This window comes from Suricata suricatta, chromosome 5, assembly GCF_006229205.1.
Source record: "Suricata suricatta isolate VVHF042 chromosome 5, meerkat_22Aug2017_6uvM2_HiC, whole genome shotgun sequence".
Classification (NCBI taxonomy): domain Eukaryota; kingdom Metazoa; phylum Chordata; class Mammalia; order Carnivora; family Herpestidae; genus Suricata; species Suricata suricatta.
Window position 1 is genome coordinate 10,720,668 of NC_043704.1, and position 20,966 is coordinate 10,741,633.

General features: G+C 42.9%; 1 protein-coding gene across 4 annotated transcripts in view; it reads left to right on the forward strand.

The window, feature by feature from the left end:
- The first annotated feature begins 3,293 nt into the window (after positions 1-3,293).
- The window catches only part of SETD4 (SET domain containing 4), a 45,104-nt gene continuing 27,431 nt past the window's right edge, over positions 3,294-20,966 (forward strand). For all 4 annotated transcript variants that reach the window (XM_029938994.1, XM_029938991.1, XM_029938992.1 and 1 more), the window contains exons 1-6: positions 3,294-3,431; positions 6,098-6,265; positions 12,504-12,599; positions 16,355-16,392; positions 18,639-18,727; positions 20,263-20,692. In XM_029938994.1, coding sequence (XP_029794854.1) covers positions 6,154-6,265; positions 12,504-12,599; positions 16,355-16,392; positions 18,639-18,727; positions 20,263-20,692 — 765 coding nt within the window. In that variant the 5' untranslated portion in view covers positions 3,294-3,431; positions 6,098-6,153. The remainder of the gene's footprint in view (positions 3,432-6,097; positions 6,266-12,503; positions 12,600-16,354; positions 16,393-18,638; positions 18,728-20,262; positions 20,693-20,966) is intronic.

Here is a 20,966-nt window from a genome sequence, read left to right on the forward strand (position 1 = left end):
CAGCAATAAAACAAGTATAAGGCAATGTAACCAAAATTTGTGGGAAAAGGACTTTGTAAGCATAAGAACAGGGGAAACATCACAAAGGAAAGGACAGATTTGAGTATGGAAAATGTTTTGAAACTTTATTTTTGAAAGGCATGCTAATTTAAAGCCAATGAATTAATCTCCACTTGGATGATTTTTATTTTTTCCCCCCTGTCCCATTTGGGTCTTGATCCTCATGTATTTGCAAGCCACCACCACTTTCCATACAATAGCACCTTTTCTGACCTCTGAACAACTTGAGAAATAAAACAAAACAAAACAAAAAGAGTAAAGTTGGATGCCCCAGATCTGTTAGTACTGCTAATGTTTAGCTTGGAAGCTATTTGTTAGTTGTGAGTCAAGTCTGAGATCATCCCGGCTGCTATATGGAGAAAGAATTTTTATCATGTCTTTTAATGCGTGGAATAAACTCACATCTTTACTACCCAATGGTTCAAAGCAGCTGTTCTGTCCTAAAGTACCTAGTTCTGTGGTGTCTACTAACATAAAAGATGTAGAAAACAGTATTGTTAAATGACAAGTTATGAAGCTCTGAGGATCTTCCCTTGCCCATGATTATGTACCCTCACAGAACTCTACCTGGCGCTGGCTTTTCTTCTTACATTCTAAGCTTATTTAGATGTTCACTAAGCCTTCTTAAAAGGGTGGTGCATGAATTTTAATTCCTGGAATCAAATTGTGGCAGAGCCGCTTAGGAGATGTGAAAATCTATACTTAATTTTGTCAAAGATTAACAACACTGGATACTGGTTAAGGTGGTAAGGACAGATTTTAATCAGCAATAGACTATTGAAATAGGAATGTGAGTCCAGCATAAACTGAACTCAAGCTGGATTTGTAAAGAGATGGCTGAGTGTTTTAAAGGGAGAATAAGGGTGTAGAGAAGGGGAATGGAGGGACTTGAGTAGAGTCAAGGAAGTGAAAAACTATCAACAGTGGGTCAGTGTAAATGTCAGTAGGCCAGCCATGTGGGCTACACAGACTCTGGGAGACGGAAGCCCCGAGACATTTCAGAGGGATGGCTTTCAAGTCCTTGAGAAAGATGCAACTGAGTTGTAGGAGATAGATATCTACCTCAAATGGACAGAGGAACAACTCACAAATTGTGATCCTTTTTACTAAATCCTCTAAGAAAGGGAAGTGAAGTGCCTATTATTAGTTGTTGGTTCCAAAACATAGTAAATTCTTATGACAGGTTTAGAGGGCTAGGGCTATATTAGGGATGTGGCTCTCAGCTCTAAGAAATTATGTTAGCGTTTGCTTTTTAAAAATATAATGTGAAGTCTTTTAATATGTGTGTGGGGGGAGTGGATGAAATCAGTTGTGCTGTTGGTACTTTTCATAGCCCAGGGCTGAGGTCTAGTTGAGAAGAAGTTCCAGAGCAACCTGGCTGGAGTCTGCTGGAGGGGAGCCTCTTTGTCAATTCCCATCTAGGAAAAGGACGTAGACCTTATTTTCCTCCCTCATAAAGGGAAAAATACTTGTTTCATATGACCCTTTTCTGTCTTGAATCATTTGTGTGAGATTGTGATGCTTGGAGCTGCAACAAAACTGGGCTGACGCCACGAGGAATCAAACTAACAGGTAAAGTTAGCAAGAGCCTTGATCCTTGATGACAGCTCGAACCATAGGGCCAACATCTGGAACCGACTATTTCCACTGTCCCCCTTACTTTTCAATAAACGTGATTTTAGATAAATATACTGAAAAGTGGCAAATGTACTAGAGAGCTCCTATATACTCCTCATCAAATTCTCCCTATTATTAATGTAAGATTTAATAGATGGAGGCAGAGACAAGAGGAAAGAAAGAGACCAAGTTATGGAGCCAAGAAAGCTCCATTGGGATCTGCGATTCCCGGGTGAGGTTCCATGACCCCGGGAGTGGGGAGTCAGGGAAGTCTCGCCTGGTTTGAAAAGGGGGGTTTTTTTTATGGGTGAGGGGGTTCCCGGTTTGATCTTGGGAGGGCAGATTATCAAATAAGGGCATTTCAGGGACTTGGTGGGATGGGATAGGTTGCCTCCTCTGTCAGGGTGATGGGAAGCTGGAGCTTCATGATTGGCTGTTTTCAAACTGGTGCGGGACTTTCCAGGTCTGCAGGTGAGGGGGTGGGGGTCGTTGGTACACTGTTTTTCCCAACCACAGCAAAATGGCCGCTCGGTCACCTTCTTAAGGTAACTCTTACAATTAACATCTTACTGTTATTGGTCACATTTGTCACAAGTAAAAAGGCAACATGGAAGAGTCATGTTAACTAAGCTCCGTGCTTTATTCGGATTGTACTAGCTTTCTCCCTAGAAACCTTTCTCTTTTCCAGGATGCCCTCTAGAATACCACATGACATGTAACTGGCATGTCTCCTTAGTTTTCTCTGCTTTATGAGAGATTCTCAGTGGTCATTTCTTTTACACGAACTTTGACAGATTTGTCAATGGCCATGGTGTTTGTGGGTTTGTCTGATACTTTCCTCAAGGAGGAACTGAGGTTATGAGTTTTGGGGAGCAATACCACAGAGATAGATGAACTACCAGTACCCGCCATCAACAGTACTATTAACCCTCATCACGTGATCATGGCAGGATCTATCACATTTCTCTATTGTTCATTTTCTCCCCTTTTCACAACGTACTCTTTGGAAGCAAGTCACTAAGCATAAATTGCAATCAAGGCGGGGAAGGAGGCAGAAACTGAGCTCCATATCCAGGAAGAATTTGGATTCCTCTAACAGAGGATGGTACTAGGAGAGCTAGGCCCAAGCAGGTGAAGTGGGGCCGAAGTAACCCAGCAAAGGGGCTACGCTGGGCTGGCCGGCGAAGGGAAGGGCGGGGCGGGATCGAGGCAAAGGTTGCCAGGTAGGGCCTGACGCTACCTGTTAGGATGCTACCTGGGCCCTAGAGCGAGGCGGAAGTCAGTGGATAGAGGGATCAAGAGAAGCCTGGAGGCTTTAGTGGCCGAGTCGGGCCGCACGCCCTAGCGGTCTCGTGTCGTCGATCAGGGAAGGCAGAACTCTGCAGCCCAGCTCTAAGGAGCGGAGCTTCCTCGCCGTGGGGCCGCTGGGTTTTCTGACCACTGACCCCGGCGGGGCGGGGCGGGGCGGGGCGGCCATGACGTTTCCGGGACACTGGGCGCACGCGCGCGCGAAGGCGCAGGCGCAGTCGCACGCTAAAAGGAGGAGGAGGAGGAGGAGGAGGAGGAGGAGGAGGAGGAGGAGGAGGAGGAGGTGGTGACCACGGCGACGCGAGACGTCCGCGGGGCGCCCGAGGACTTAGATTGGTCAGATCAGCAGCGGGCGTGGCTGAGCTGGTCTCCCGCAGCTGCTCTGGCTTGTTCCTCAACTCAACGTGTGTCTGAGGCGCCGCGTTGTGCGCGCCGCCGCCGCGGAGGTGAGCCGGCAGGACTAAGGGGTGACGGAAAGTGGTGAATCCGGGGTCCGGGTCCCGGGATTGGGGGGCGCTGGAGCCCTCCGTGTGTGTTTTCACTGTCGGGTGTGAAGAGAACAGCTGAGCTCGCAGGCCCCCTGCAGCTCTGGCGTTACGCTGCGACTGCAGTAACCCCCGTCTTCTGGACGTCCCTCAGCGGGTGTAGCCCCTTAAACCGCGGTTGAGTCGCGCTGCGGGTGCGCGGGGGCGGCGGCCGGGAAATCGCACCGCGGGGGCCGAGACCCGGCCCCCCGCGCGAGTCTGTGCCTGTGGGAGCGAGGTCCGTGCCGTTCGTCGCGCTGCCACCGGCGTCCTGGTGCGGGCGCTCGGAGCGCTGGGCACCGGAGGGGACGCCCTTGGTTGGCTCTGGGACCTTGGGTAGATCAGGGAACCGTCCACTGCGGGGGTGGGGCGGTCCTCCGGCCTGGACTTCATACTGGTTTCTGTATTCATGAGTAGATTTTACAACCAGTCGTGTGGTTACAATGCATACATATGCCCCTAAGTAATATTCACAATATTCACGTTATGTCACTTGGGTGTTTAGATGTATGTAAGTCAGAGATAGGAGGATACAAAAGTAATAGTAAAGGCTCCCTCCCCAGGCACGTTTTTGAATATCCTTCCTTAAATTCTCTTATAAACATGCAGAGTGTGTCAAAAGCAAACCCGATAGGGACCATTGAATGTTCTGCAACTTTATTTTTTCAAGTAATGTGTCTTGAACACAGCACATACCTTATTAATGGCTGCGTAATACTCCACCCCATTGTCTGTACGATGCTGGTGTGTTTAATCGATTTCATTTCTTATGCTTATGCTTCCAGAGACATAGCATGTAGAAACTGCAATAGTCATTTTTTAGCAGGAAAATATATCATATTTTAAAATTTAAGTTCACGTTATTAATATATAGTGTAGTATTGGTTTCAGGAGAATTTAATGATTCATCACTTATAAGTAACACCCAACAAGTGCCCTCCCTAATGCCTGTTACCCATTTCACTCATCCCCCCCCCCTCTACCTCCCCTCCATCAACCCTCAGTTTATTCTCCTATTTCAGAGTCTCTTATGATTTGCCACCCTCTCTGTTATTATCTTCTGTTTTTCTTTCCATACTCCTATGTTCACTGCTTTGTTTGTTTTTATTTAGAAAATTTTTAAGTGTTTATTTATCTATTTTTGAGAGAGAGACAGAGTGCAATCAAGGGAGGGGCAGAAAGAGAGAGGGAGACACAATCCAAAGCATGCTCCAGGCTCTCATCTGTTAGCACAGAGCCCAATGTGGGGCTTGATGCCAGGAACCAGGAGATCATGACCTGAGCCGAAGTCGGATGCTTAATTGACTGAGCTGCCCAGGTGTCTCCATCTCTTTTGTTTCTTAAATTCCATACATATCAAAGCACCTTGGTGGCTCAGTTGGTTAAGCATCACACTTCCCCTTAGATCATGATCTCAAGGTTCATGAGTTTAGCCCTGTGTCCAGCCTGTGCTGACAGCTCAGAGCCTGGAGCCTGCTTCGGATATTGTGTCTCCCTCTCTCCCTGCCCGCCTCCCTCAAAAATAAATAAACATTAAAAAAAAATTCCACATATGGAAATAATATATTTGAGTTTCTCTGACTTCTTTGCTTAGCATAATACATTCTAGTTTGTTCTATCCACGTTGCAAATGGCAAGATTTCGTTCTTTTTGTTCCCTGAGTAATATTCCAATAGTCATTGTAGATTTTATGATCATTTGTTTTGTCTGCCTTCTTGGCTCTCATTCCCTCTGTAATTTGTTGCAAACCCTCGTTTACTTATATCAATTTCTGGATTCTAGTTGTAAGAACAAATACTTGACTTCACATTGAAGGAGGATAACAAAAAAACACCCCAGCTGTTTAGAGAGAGAGACAGACAGAGAGAGCATGTGTGTGTGAGCAGAGGAGGAGTAGAGAAAGGGAGAGAAAGAATCCCAATGCAGAGCCCAATGTGGGGCTCAAACTCATGAATTGTGAGATCATGACGTGAGTTGAAATCAAGGGTTGGACTCTTAACCAAGTGAGCCACCCAGGCGTCCCAGAATCTTTTCCTTTTTCCTCTAAGACGTTTTAGCTTATAGAATCTTTATGGCTACTGATTTTTTGAAGTGCGTTAGGTTGGTGCTTGGTAAATGTTGATTTGAATTGAGATACGTAAGTCACCAAAGCACGCAGTTGTGAATCAGTTATGAGGACTGTGGTGACGAATCCGTATTTAGTAGGACCTTAATATAAAACTGTTTTAGGGGCGCCTGGGTGGCTCAGTCGGTTAAGCCTCCGACTTCGGCTCAGGTCAGATCTCACATTCGTGGGTTCGAACCCCGAGTCAGGGTCTGTGCTGACAGCTCGGAGCCTGGAGCCTGCTTCTGCTTCTGCGCCTCCTTCTCTCTCTGCCCCTCCCCCTCTCATGCTCTGTCTCTCTCTGCATCAAAAATAAATAAAACATAAAAAAAATTTAACATAAAACTGTTTTAGAGCAGTGTAATGGGTGGTCCCTTACTGCTTAAGGAGTGATGATTTAGCTCACAGTATAAATGTTTTGTGTACAAAACCCTAGAGAAAGGTTTACTAAATAATATAAGCTTGTGTATTTGAATCCTTGTAGGTACAAAGAACAATGCTTATCATACAAGTGGAAAGAAAGGCAAAGAAAAAGCTTTCATGTTCGATGGGGCACCTGACAGAAGCTGCAGTTTTGGTATGAAGATGGGAAGAGGAAGAACAAGCCGGATCAGAAGACGGAAACTCTTCCGAAGTTCTGTATCAGGAGGAGGTACGGTTTTGATCTTTTGGGGCCAGTGATGAAGAAGAGGAATCTCTTGTTGACTGGTATTAAGAGACACACGTAGCTTTTCTCAAAGGCACATGAGCAGTGTTCAAAGGGAATATTTCTTGATACTGGTTTTTAGGAATACCATTATGTTCTTCTCAACTCTTGTGGGAATGTCAATATTTGTCTCATTGCTTCACCTTTGTCTTCTCTGGGAATGACTCCAGGTCTCTGTTCCAGTCCGGGCCTTTCTCTTGACCTACGGCCACCTGTAGCATATCAGCATTTGGATATAAACTCATCATTTCAGATTCAGTATAACTGAGTCTGAGTAAGACATTGTGTGTGGAATTGCTTGGCCAACAACTGCAGCTGTTATTTTTGATAAAAATTAATAAAACTTTTCTGACTTGATCCCAAGCCTGTCAGCACCAACTGAGGCAGCCCTTTCCTATTTCTTTCTTTGCTCTCTCTAGCCAATGTCCTACTAAATCTTGTCTGGTTTTCGTTAGGTAGCTTCTCCTCTCCGTTCTACTACCAGAAGATGATTTCAGCTGGCTCTTTGCCGGTTTATCTACACCCTTGTTTCCCTTCCTTGCTTGTTTTTCCATCTGTTGCTCTCAGACTAACTTTCCCAAGGGACGATTCTCATGTTGCCTTTTTGGCTTAAGAGCCTCCAGGGATCCTCATTCCATTTTGCATGCTACCTGAACTCCTCGTCCCTGACATTACCTCCCTCATGAGGAGGCTTCACGCTGCCGCTGCACGCACCAGACGTATGTTCTCTACTCGCCGCTCCCTGGGCACACCCCACATTGTCTCCCTCTGCTCTTCCTCCAAATCCTTCTTCAGTCAAAGGAGCCATTTTCCTTTGCTTATTCAGCTTTTCTCCAACCTTTAAGACTGAGCTGAGATCTTATTTTTTTGGTAATGCCATTTTCAGTTTTTACTAATGTCACCCTTTGCTATGATGCTTATTGGGTGTTATTCTTTTTTTTTCTAATTTTTTTTTATGTCTTTATTTTATTTTGAGAGAGAGAGAAAGAAAGAGTGAGCGGGGGAGGGGCAGAGAGAGGGAGACACAGAATCTGAAGCAGGCTCCAGGCTCGGAGCTGTCAGCACAGAGCCCGACGCGGGGCTCGAACCCATAAGACTGAGATCATGACTTGAGCGGAAGTCGACTGCTCAACCGACTAAGCCACCCAGGCGCCCCTGGGTGTTATTCTTAATGACCTACTGGTTTTTCAGTTGTGTCCCATGGAAGTCTTACTTCCTAACTAAGATGTTAATTTCTGAGGTGGAAGAACTTGTTGAACATTCCCCGCTGTTAACATAGTGCTGTGTATGTAGTAATTGCTCACTGATTAAATGGTCTTACTGTAAAATCTATTTTCTAGTTTCTGGTAACATATTTTGGAAGCCTTATATTTTGAATTGTGTTTTTAGAAAGGTTTTATTGAGGTATAATTGACATATATTGAATGCCACATATCAAAGCGTATAATTAGATAGATTTTGACATGTATGTCCACACAGGAAACTGTCGCCACAGTCAAGATAATGAACATATCCATCCATCTCAAGAAGTTTGCTTGTTTCCTCTTGTAATCCTTTCCTTTTGCCCCTCTTTAATCACACCGCTCTTCCAGGCCACCAATGATCTGCTCTTTGTCACTATCGATTTATTTATGTTTTGTATTTTCATATAGTATGTCATATAATCGTAATATATAGTATTTGGCTTCTTTTACTTAACATAGTTATTTTGAGATAATAGTTTGTATCGATATTCATTGTTTTTTATTGCTGAATACATTCCATGATTTGTTTGTCCTGTTCATGTACATTTGGGTCATTTTCATTTTTTTTTAAACCTGTTAAAATAAAGCTGTTAGGAACATTTATGTACAAGTCTTTGCTTTTGCATGGACACATGATTTCTCTTCTCTTGGGTCAGTACCTAGGAGTAGAAAGACTGGATCATATGATAGATGTATGTTTAACTTTTAAAGAAATTGCCAAACTGTTTTTCAGCTTGGTTGTATAATTTCCACCAGCAGTTAGTGAGAGTTCCAGTTGCTCCACATTTTTTCTGGCATTTCTTATTGTCTGTCTTTTTGATTATAGCCGTCCTAATGGGTAGAAGTACTGTGATATCATGGTTTTGATGTGTGTTTTCCTAATGACCGGTGGTCTTATTTGCCATTTATATAAGCATTCTTTGGTTAACTGTTTAGATCTTTTGCCCATGTTTTTATTAGGTTGTTTTCTTTTTCATCTTCTTCTTTAATTTTGTTTTCTGGTTATGGTAAGAAAGGCATTGTCTTCCATTACATTTTCTATCTGTCTCTTATTTGTACTTGTGATGGCTATTGATTTCTACATATTGATTTTTTATGACACGTCTTAGTAAATTCTCTTCTATATATCTTTTTGCACTATTATTCTTTTATTGTTTTTTGAGCTGAAAATGCTAATTTTAATTTATTTGTAACTTATTTAATTTTTAAAATTCCAGTACAATTAACATTCAGTGTTATACTAGCTTCAGGTGTACAATATAGTGATTGCACAATTCTCCACATTACTTAGTGCTCATCATAAGTTCACTCTTAATCCCCATCACCTGCTTCCCCCACCCCCTACCCACCTTCTCTCTGTAACCATGATTTGTTCTCTGTATTTACGAGTTTGTTTTTTTATTTATCTCTTTTTTTCTTTGTTTGTTTCTTAAATTCCATGTGAGTGGAATCATATGGTGTTTGTCTTTCTCTGACTTACTTCACTTAGCATTATATCCTCTAGATCCATCCATGTTGTTGTAAATGGCAAGATTTCATTCTTTTTTTTTAAGTTTTTTTTTAATGTTTTATTTATTTTTGATACAGAGAGAGACAGAGCATGAGAGGGGGAGGGGCAGAGAGAGAAGGAGACACAGAACTAGAAGCAGGCTCCAGGCTCTGAGCTAGCTGTCAGCACAGAGCCCGACGCGGGGCTCGAACCCATCAACCGTGAGATCATGACCTGAGCTAAAGCCAGATGCTTAACCAACTGAGCCACCCAGGTGCCCCTCATTCTTTTTTTTTTTAAATTTGGATAAGTAATATTGCATTGTGTGTGTGTGTGTGTGTGTGTGTGTGTGTAGTACCTCTTCTTTATCCATTTATCTTGTCAGTGAACACTTGAGCTGCTTTCATAATTTGGCTATTGTAAATAACTCTGCAATAAACATAGGGGTGCATGTATCTTTTGGAATTAGTGTTTTTGTATTCTTTGGGTAAATACCCAGTAGTGGGATTACTGAGTCATATGGTAACCCTATTTTTATTTTTTTTTCCTGGTTTTAATTTTTTGAGGAAGCTCTCTACTCTCCTTGTCAGTGGCCGCACCAGTTAGCATTCAGCAGTGCATAAGTGTTCCTTTTCTCCACGTGTCCACTCACACCTGTTGTTTTTGTGGTTTTGACTTTAGCCACTCTAATATCACAGGTGTGAGGTGATACCTCATGTGGTTTTGATTTGCATTTCCCTGACGCTGAGTGATGTTGAGCATCTTCTCATGTGTATGTTGGCCATCTGTATGTCTTCTTGGGAAAAAAAGTCTTGTTTTCTTTTTCTTGACTACTGAGTGTTCTTTAGATATTCTGGATATAAGTCTTTGATCAGATAGGTGTTTTGCAAATATTTTCAATTATCTTGTGTTTGCTCTTAACAGTATCCTTCTTTTGAAGAACAGAAATTTATAATAAAGTCCTGTTTATCAATTTGCTGTTTTAGGGATCTTCCTTTTGATGTTGTACCTAAAAAATTTGCATAAGCCTGGGTTGCAAAGATTTTATAGTATGTTTTCTAGTAGCAGTTTAATAGTCCTAGGTTTATATTTACATCTGTGATTAATTTTGAGTTAATTTTTATAGATGGTACAAGACAGGACTAAGTTCATCTTTTTTTGCTTATGTAGGTCCACATGTTTCAGCAACATTTATTGAAAAAATTATCCTTTACCCACTGAATTGCTTTTGCACCTTTGTAAAAAAAATCATCTATTCATACATGTATGGGTCTGTTTTTGGATTGTCTATTCTTTTCCATTGATTTATTAGTTTTGATGACATTTTCAATAATCTTGGTTACTATAGCTATAATAAGTTTTGAAATCAGTATTTCAAAGTGGATTTGACTATTGTAGGTCCTTTGCATTTCCCTATGGATTTTAGAATCATTTTGTCAATTTTTAAAAATGCCTGCTTGAATTTTGATTGGGATTATATTGAATCTTTGGGGAGAATTTGACATTTTGACAATGTTGAGTCTTCTAACCCATAAACAAGGTATATTTCTCCATTTATTCATGTTATTGACTTGAGATCTTTTAAAAATTATTTTTAATTGTGGTAAAATGTACATAACTTAAAAATTTACCATTGTAACCATTTTTAAGTGTAGTCCTGAGTGTTAAATATGCTCATATTGTGCGATGAATCTCCAGAACTTTTTTCAGCTTGTAGAACTGCGATTCTGTACCCATTAAGTAGTTAACTCCTCATTCTTCACTTTTCCCTCGCCCTTAGCAACTACCACTCCGCTTTCTGTTTCAATGAGTTTGACTATTCTAGATACCCTATATAAGGGTATATTCTAGATACCCAATATAAATAATCATATAGTATTTATCTTTTGTGTCTGGCTTATTTCCACTTTGCATAATGCCCTCAAGAGTCATCTATCTAGTGTGTTATCAGAATTTCCTTCCTTTTTATGGCTGAATAATATTCCATTTTATATACGCCACATTCTCTTTATCCATCTATCTGTGGATATTTCATTTTTTTCTACCTCTTGCCCATTATGAGTAATGCTGCTATAAACATGGGAAAATATCTCTGAGGTGCTGCTTTCTATTCTGGAGATATACTCAGAATTGGAGTTGCTGGGTCAGTTCTATTTTTAATCTTTTGAGGAATCACCATATTGGTTTCCATACTGGCTGCACCATTTTGCCTTTCTACCAACAGTGCTCAATAGTTCCAAATTTTCCACATCTTTGTCAACACTTTCTATTTTATGATTTTTTTTAATAGTAGCCATCCTAATGTGCACATTATAGGTTTTTTAATTTTAAAATTTTATTTATTTACTTATTTTGAGAGAGAGAGAGAACATGAGAAGGGGAGAGGTAGAGAGAGAGAGAATCCCAAGTAGGCTCCACACATCAGCATGGAGCCCAGTGCGGGGCTCAGATTCACGAACTGTGAGATCATGACCTGAGCTTAAACCAAGAGTTGGATGCAAACTGACTGAGCCACCCAGGCATCCTGCACATTGCAGTTCCAGTTTGCATTTCCCTACTGATTAGTGATGTTGAACTTTAAAAAATGAATTCATCCACCATGGTGAAATTTGTACCATTATTGGAGAAATATCTCTTCAAGTCCTTTGCCTGTTTTTTAATTGGCTCCTCTTTTTCCATATAGGCCTTTACAGCTGTCAGTTTCCCAGTCTCACAGTTCTGGAGGCTAGAAGTCAAGGTGTTTAGCAGGATTGGTGTCCTCCCAGGGCTAAGAAGGAAACATCTTTTCCAGGCCTTTCTCCCTGGCTTGTAGATGGCTATCTTCCTGTATCTCTTCTGTCATCTTCCCTCCATGCATGCCCGTGTCCAATCTTTTATATAATGACACTAGTCCGCCACCCTAATGACTGCATTTTAACTTGATTCTTATGTAAAGAACCAATCTCTAAATAAGGTCATATTCTGAGGTATTGAGGGATAGACTTCAACATAAGAATTTTGGGGGTACACAAAATTCAGTTCATAATAGATGCCTTTTATTTATTTTTATTTCCTTCTTACACTGGCTGGATCCACTAGTACACTCTTGAACAGAAGTTTGGAGAACAGACTTGCTTGTCTTGTTCCTGATGTTAGGGGGAAAGCCTTTAATTTTTCATCAGGTGTGTAAACTGTTAGGTGTTTTGTTAGATAGTCTTTATCAGGTTGAGGAAATTCTATCCTTGCTTGTTGGCATTATTTATCAGGAATGAATGTTAGATTTTATCAAATGCTTTTCCTGAATCTTTGAGATGATCATGGTTTTTGGTGTTTTTAGTTCACATTATTTAGGCATGTTTTAAAATTTATTCTCTTATAATATGACTGCCTGTCTGAGACTATTACTTTTTAAATGGTGATCTGATTATATATTGATCTTATTCTCCATTTCTTCTTTTGTTCTCTTGACTAGTGAGTGAGAGTTACAAGCCTGAATTTATAGAGCTTAAGAAGTGGCTGAAAGATAGAAAGTTTGAAGATACAAACTTAATACCGGCTTGTTTTCCAGGTAAGGCCTGTTGTTAAAGTCTCATGATTTCTCATGTGGGAGACATGTGGGCCCTGGCGATAGGAAAGGGGGGGTAGTTCTTCAAGGGGGGCTGTATTCTCGCTGGGGCACATCTTCTGTGTGTCAGGCTTCCTGCTTTGTAGCCCTAATTATTTATCCTTCACCTTGTTCTAAAAATAAGTTGAAGTGGCTGATGGGGAGAAATTCCCAAGTGGTGAAATAATATCAAAAATTCTAAAAGGAAAATGAGCATAGAAAAATAAGGTGAAGGTAGGGATAAGAAGAACACATAAAAGCCCTGATTCTGAAATCTTGTTGTCTGCCTGGAAGGTGAGCCACAAATTCGACTTGTCTTTACAGCCGCCAATTTATATGATCAACGCCTGAGTCTTTGTGTTCTGTAAACAAAACTGCATTGTTTACTCAGCAGAAGTGCAGGGATGCCCGGAACGGAGACCTGAGGGAAATGTCCTGTTGGGTCTTCATCGGGAAGACTTTTATGTAGTGTAATTGGTGTCCTTATCATCACGCTTATGGCGGCCTCATGGGGTTTTTCAAACCATGCAGGCTGATGGGATTATCCCAGAGCTCAGGTGAGTCCAAATAATTTTCCAAGCAGCCAGCGGAGGTGCTCATTCTCTGATGGTGTGGCTGGAGGAGAGCGGTCCCAGGGAGGCCTTAGCTGCATGTGGCTGTGGGCCCCACGTGTTAGAGGAGGAGCCCTCTGTGTGGCCGTAGCTTCAACAGTCACCTAGGCAGAGGCCAATTAACATAATTTTCTGGAGTTGAGTTTGATATAGCGTTTGGATTAGCATTTTCTTCTGGAACATTCTCTCATAAAAGTTGGCAGCTTGCTCTGGGTGTGTGCCCGCATACACCACCACCCAATTCTGTCCGGAAGTGGGCTTGAAGTATCCATGGGAAGGACCAGGATGCTCTTCAGAAGGATTCTGGGTCTGGGGTTCCATAGAGACAGCTTCAGGGGCTTGAAGTTCTGTATCGGAGGCAGGTACAGGACACTTACCTTACGGAAAATTAAATCGTATGCCTCTTGAGTGCTCCTTTTGGCTGCTCAGATGATTAAGTACCTATTACATAACTTAACTTCGAGCAGATTAACTTCCTTATACATCACCAAGATAAATAAATTGACCATGTGTGGCCCTGGTTGAATGAGGTGATGTGTGTAGTTATTTCCTATGTGTTAGTTACAAATGGGGACTTTGGGCTAAAATCTTTGCCATTATCTGTTTGGGGTGCTCCTATTTATGATGGTAAACCATTTACCATCTTAAACGCTAACAGAATGTTTAACTTTCTGTTTCTGTGTGTCCAGAAGCACACAGAATAGTAAAAGCCATGCTCTTAGATTTGACCGCATGGAGTTCCTCACACGATGATCCAGAGAAAATAGTGTTAGGTGTGGACTTGTGCATTTGGCCTGTCTGTGCCTTGGATGTCTCTTTGCCTTAAGAAGGGCAGGATTAAAATGATCAAGCAGGGATTGGCGTATGTTTAAATGGAATGCCTAAAAATAAGTATTCTGTCTATAATTTGGAGTAGTAAAGAGTTACCATTTTTAGTTGGAACAAGTCTCTCTGGGCCCTCCCTCAGATTCATGGTCACAGAGAAGCTAAAGCAAAACGGTTTGGTAATGTTCATAGCCACTTACTTTTCTAAGGGTGACGAACCTCTGTCTTAGTTAGTTTGGGCTGCTATAACAAATTCCCACAGACTGGGTAGCTTAACCAGCAATTTCTTTCTCACCGTTCTGAGGGCTGGGAAGTCCAAGATCATGGCATGGGCAGATTTAGTGTGTGGTGAGGACTAATTCCAGGTTTACAAATTGCTATCTTTGTGTTGGGTCCTCGCGTATTGGAGAGCAGGGAGCTGGACAGGCTTTCCGGTCTCTTCCTACTGTTGTCATAGGCTCCAAGTCCCGTTCGTGAGGGCTCCATCCTGTGACCTAATCGCTTACCAAAGGCCACAGTTCCTAACACCATCACATTGTGGGTTGTGATTTCAACATATCTTCTTTAAATGTTATATATATTTTTAGCTCTTATTCTGATAAGAGGGAACATTTTTGGAAACAATTCTGGGTATTTAATTTTAGTTTGTGGAGGGACAAGGCAAGGCTCTTAAGTTGCAAGCAGGATTCAGTCTTCAGACTCTCACCTGATTTATGCTCTGAGTACTGACCCTAGTATTTCCTTTTGGCACCAAAAGCACTGACCAATCTGGGTCTCGCAGTTAGACTTATGATCGCAGAACTTTAAGGTGCTGGGAAGTCTGTAATAAGCTCTACTTTTATAAGATCCTAGTGACCATCTCCTTCTTTGCCTTAATAAGTGCAGGTTCCTATGATTTGCTTTCTGATATTGATGCTATGTTGTAGAAATACATGTGAAATATCTTCCAGATTTGTTTCATATGCCAGGTTCTGTTCATATATTTGAAGAGAAATTTCCACTTAGATTTTAGTACACAGGTCTTTTAAGGATGACCCTGTAGAAAAAAGTCCTCCCATTAGTAATTGGTTCCAGGAGGGGTTCTGACTCCCAGGGATGATTAACTCTGCTGTGGGACATACAGAAGATATTTAAATAACTTCTTAAAACCAAATAGTGAACAGATAGTACGCTTCGGGGTGGAGAGATGAGTTATGACTCCTCAAATCAGACTTGGCAGACACCTGATCCAGGACTCAAGGCATGAAGTAGGCATAATTTGGACCGCTCCAAATTATAGACAGGTTACTTATTTTCAGGCATTCCATTTAAACATATTCCAATCCCTGCTTGATCATCTTAATCCTGTCCTTCTTAAGGCAAAGAGACACCCGAGGCACAGACAGCCCAAATGCACAGCCAGGCCAATCCCAGACTACTCCATCCATGAAGTAGGAGCTGCCAGTTGTCCTGCAGGGAATGAGCTCTGCTGAATTATATTCCTTCCGCGCTGAGAGATAAGAAGATCAAGAAGTATGAATTTGAGAAGATGAATATTCTGGACCTCATATAACAATTATAGGTCATAGGTACCTAGGCCTGCCGGCAAAGCCGTAACCTGACTGTGACGGGAAGGCAGCCTTTGGCTTGAAAGGGTTAATTTCGGGTGTTGGTGGTGTTGACAGTGCAGCTGGGGAAGTTAACTTGCTGTGACTGCTCTAGCTGAGGCGTTGGTTCACAGGGAGGAGCCGGTGGTCCTGGTACCTGCTGAGCTCACCTGGCCAAGGGCAGTCTAATGGCTTTCATGGTCGGGGAGGGGAGGCTGTCGTCTGCAGTCTTTGTGGGACCCGAGTGGGTTTTCCTGGCCAGCCAGCCAAAGGAATCTCAAGATCATCATGAGAAGGCTGGCCTGGTAGTAGGTAAGAGCAGCTGAGGGTCCGGCCTCTCAGCTTGGGGGGGCATCAAGAGCAGGCCCCCAGCACGGCTGGTAGGCCCCAGGAGAGAGGGTCCAGCTCGAAGGGGCCTGTAAGAGACACCTCAGCAGATGTGTGAAAAGTCGATTCTCTTTAGGTCTTGGCTCTTTGCTCTTCAAGGATTACGAATGCAAAAGGAGGTCAGGACGTTTTCCAGAACAGCTCCTTGACCCTCTGTTTCCCCTGGGAGTCAAAGAATGAGCGATGCCCAGCTCTAGCTTTGTGCAGTTTTGAAGTTCAATCACATTTTTTTTTATTCAAAATGATATCCTTGAGATCTTGAAGATACCATAGGATTTACCCTTTTTATTTTTTTCTTTTTGTGTCTTAGGTACAGGAAGAGGGCTGATGAGCAAAACATCCCTGCGGGTGAGAATTTCTCATCTCCTTGAAACCTAATGTAGATTTTGCTGCTTTGTTTTTGTGTTCAGATCAAGTGAATTAAAAATATTTCAGACACACAGCCATTTTTTACCTTTATAGGTTTGGATATAATTGTGTCTGTTAGGATTAAGGTTGCTGCATCTGAGAGACAAACCCAAAGTAACAGTGCTTAAACGCAGCAGCAGTTTATTTTGCTGTCAAGTAAACAAGCCTGGAAAGGCGGATCTGGGCTGGTGTGGTGGTCCCAGGCCGCTGGAGGCCCAGGCCCCTTCCAGCTTTTCTGTGCACATCCTCCAGGAAGCCCGGCACGCTCAGGTCCACGGTCTGGCTCCTAGAGCTTGGACAGCATGGAGCCAGGGCGTGCGGAAGGGCAGGCTTCCTTCTTTTAAGGAAATTCCAACCCCATCGCGTCCACAGTGAGCAGGCGCACAGCCCAGCTGGCTTCGAGGGAGGTGGGACCGTCCTTGCCCTGGCCCCCTCCACACACGGTTGCGTTGAGGGCAGGAGGGAGAAGGCACGTTGGGCTGGCAGCTAGCCGACTCTGCTGCAGCAAACTGTATAAAGCAGGCTGTGCGGGGTGTGTGAGTGCAGCCTGAGGGAGCAGGGGGCGGAGCCTCGGAGCCTGTCCCGGGCGCAGGGCGGGGCGGCCTTCAGCTTGAGACCCCCCAGGCCCCCCACCCCCCGGCTTGTTTCCTCACCTGAAAAACAAGGTAGGTGACATAGGGATATAGGTGGTCTCCCAGGTCCATTTTAGTTCTTTCTGTGCTATTTAAAGGACATTCAATGCACCATTTTCTATAAAGCTCGAAGTTAATCCCCTAATTTATTTTTAGTTCCTTAATTATAAAATCCAGCTGTGTACACATATTTCACTTAAAGAGTACCATTTAATGTAGAACTCTATTATGGTACTTTTATTTTTACAATGTAAAAGTTTTACATTGTGGTAAAATATATATGACAAAATTTACCATTTTAGCCATTTTTAAGTGTACGATTCAATAATATTGAGTACAGTCACATTGTATGATATTTTTATTTATTTATTTTTTGATAGAGAGAGAGGGAGAGAGAATCTGAAACAGTTTCCATGCTCAGTGTGGCTCATGACCAGAGCCAAAATCAAGAGTCAGACACTTAGCTGACTGAGCCACCGAGGCAGCCCATAGTATTTGTATTTTTTGAGAGAACATGTAATTTACTGTGCTCTATTCCGGAGGAGAAATGTCTAAATGCTTCACGTCTAAAGCAGCAAATACAGGTCGTCTTTGTTTAGATTCTGAAATGATAATTGGCAGTTGCTTCACATCTGCGTTCAAATACGGCTTTCTGTTAAACCTTTTGAACAGTAGGGACATATTTTACACACAGTGAAATGCACAGATTTTAAGTGTCTAATTTGTTAAGTGTTGATGATGAAGAGATTTATTCCAGTCAAGATACAGAGCATTTTATTAAGTGCCTTTTTATTTTTAAGTCAGAAAATCATGGGCTGTTGGAAGAGAAGGGGACTCTAGGGACCATCCAACTTGATCTTGATTTACAAATGTTGAAACCAGAAATTGAACCCAAAAGACTTTTGGCTGAGACTTTTAACCAGCTTTGATGCCCGTTATAATGAAAGCCAGGATCTTAATTAACATCTGCCTTCTTAATGCTTTATTTTTTCCTGGTGTCTATTTCTTGACATCTTAATTTTTCTTTCTGTGTTCTGTCTCAGCGGGAGGAACTCAGAGCTACACTTTTGCAGGTAGTAAAATGAGACCCTTGTGTGGGCAGGCTGCCGTTTCTTTGTCTAGTTGGCACAGGTGGTATGGAGACTAGGCCGTTGCTGGGAGTAGTCCCTGGACGCATGGATTTCGCCAGATGGAGTGGTTTCTGCCGTTTCCCACAGCTAGCACTATCACCTGGTGTAAGAAAGTTAAGGAACAATGTGATGCGAGTTGTCCGTGTTTCCATATGTGCTGGTGAAAGGCTGACTGCTGGCGGTGTGTCACATGAGTCACCTTTGATTGTCGGTGGGGCTGCGGTCCCTGCCGTTGGAGCAGTCTCCCCTGCATTCGCTGAGCCCGGGACTTGGGAGCCAGACTGCCGGGGCTCTTCAGTGTCCGCGGCTGGCTTTCGCTGGGTTCTTAGGACGCGATCGTGGGCCCAGGGCCTTCACAGAACTTACATTCACAGGTCCTTCTCAAAGCGTGGGTGTTCTAAACTTTACTTTCTTCTTTGGTAAGGAGGGACAGGTGATTATTTCGTTGCCTGAGAGTTGCCTGCTCACCACGGACACAGTGATTAGAAGCTACTTAGGGGCGTACATCGCTAAGTAAGTGACCGCTCGCATGATTGTCTGCTCAAGTGCTTTTCCTCTCAAGTCCACAGCATCAGCAGATACGCCAAGTAAGGCATGGTTCACTAGGACCGCCCCCTTCATATACCTCACATGTGTTTCTTCTTTGAAGTTTGTTCTTGATTCTTTTAAACTGCACTTTTAAGGTTTTTAATAGGCTGCCTGGGATGTGGGTTTGAATCCTGATCTATCACTTGTAGAAAATGAAGGTAAAATGGGAGAATAGATGTAAATCATTCTGAGAGCCTCTACTCCCGTAGCCTGTTCGCCTGCATCATAGTAGGTCTTGACAGATGTTACTCTTATTTTTACCCTTACTCCACGTGCTTGAATCCTCCTGCAACTATGAAGAGCTGTTGACATTATGAAAGAGTTAGTTTTGTTTAACATAGGAGAGAGGAGGCCAAAAAAGGAGCCGAGAACTATTTTCTGGCTCCTGTTATAGGGGGCCTCTGTTTTAGGAGACGTTTATGAGGACAGAGTGAGTGAGATCCTTAGCAGAAGGGGTTTCTAAATTATGAGCATTGAAAGATTATATTGCTTCTTAACCCAGCGTGAGACCTGGGCTTTTAATCTCCTCGACATGTTTTTCTGAGGGCAAGTGTATCTTTTTTGGCCTGAGTAGAAGCAAGGAGACTCTTAGTATTAACATTTTCTGTATCATTCTGAAATTTTGAGTAGGATATTGTAGAATCTGGACTTTGAAGGATTAATGAAAACTTTTCTAAATACATGCATGCAACATGAGATCTTTTTATTGGTAACAAATTAAACTGCTGTGAGGTATAATTGGAAATAGAATGGGTACATTTAGGAATTAAAACTTTAGCAAATGTACAATGAGCTTCTTGAGTTTCTGTCTAGGTTAGTGTCATGTAGTAGAACTTGGCAGTGATAGAAATATTTCCTCTGCCTAATTTAATATGGTGGCCGTTAGCCACGTATGACTATTGAGTGGTTGATATGTGACCTCCATGACTGAGGAACTGAATTTTAAATGCTGTATTTATTGTAACAAACCTAAAACTGAAATAGCTCTGAGTAGCCCGAGGTTACTGAATTGGATGGGGCAGGTCTAGATTCTTCTGCCAATTTTTCCCCACCCAGTTTGATACCCTTATCCCTTATCCAAGTGAAATAAGTGAATCAGAGCAAAAGCTTTAAAACTGGAGAACCAGGTTGGAAACGAAGCTTGTTACAAAAAGAAATCCCTAAAAACAAAGCTAAAACTTTGGGTTAGTGAGTCAGTTCTTGGCGCTTATCAGTGTAACTTCTTTAGAGCCCTTACATCAGGGTGCGCTCTGGAGAGGAGAGTTTCAGGAGGCAAGGACCCTCTCTCGGGTGCACTAAATAAACTCAGAGTGTAATGACAGTTTGACTGCAGTCCCTCTGGGAGCAGAAAACACCGTTAGGATATCTGTGTCTCTAGCCTATTCCGTATTTTGAATAAAAGTAATTCTTTTAATCTGCTTTTTAATAATTTAAGTTATTTTGGCTGTTAATTTTAACAGGTGGCACCCTCCTCCATCCCCTCTGCTGGCTCTGTGTACCTTTCTGGTTTCAGAAAAGCATGCTGGAGACCAGTCTCTCTGGAAACCGTACCTAGAGATTTTACCAAAGGCCTACACCTGCCCCGTTTGTTTGGAGCCAGAAGTGGTGAATCTTTTTCCCAAACCCTTGAAGGCAAAGGCCGAAGAGCAGAGAACCCGTGTGCAAGAGTTCTTTTCTTCTTCCAGAGATTTCTTCTCTTCCCTGCAGCCTCTGTTTGCTGAGGCCGTCGAGAGCATCTTCAGCTACCGCGCCCTCCTGTGGGCCTGGTGTACGGTCAACACCAGGGCCGTGTACGTGAAGCCCAGGCAGAGGCGCTGCTTCTCGGCAGAGCCAGACACCTGTGCGCTCGCCCCGTACCTGGATCTGCTGAATCACAGCCCGCGTGTGCAGGTGAGTGGTGGGCAAGGGGCACGTTCTGGTGTGACACGGAGGACGCCGACTTGTAGAAACGGTGACTCTGAGACGATAGTGGTGTTGCCGGCGTTAGGTAAACCTGCCTGCTTCCAGGCCGTTTTCTGTCCTTCCTCCCAGCCCATTTTCCCTTTCTCTTTTTTGCTGTGTTTTCACACTCTTATGTTCAGGCCCACAGCGCTCAGTGCGGTGTCCCCTGGATGGCCTTAACCAGCAGCTCCCCACCCCCACCTTTGGTGCAGAGTCCTCTTTC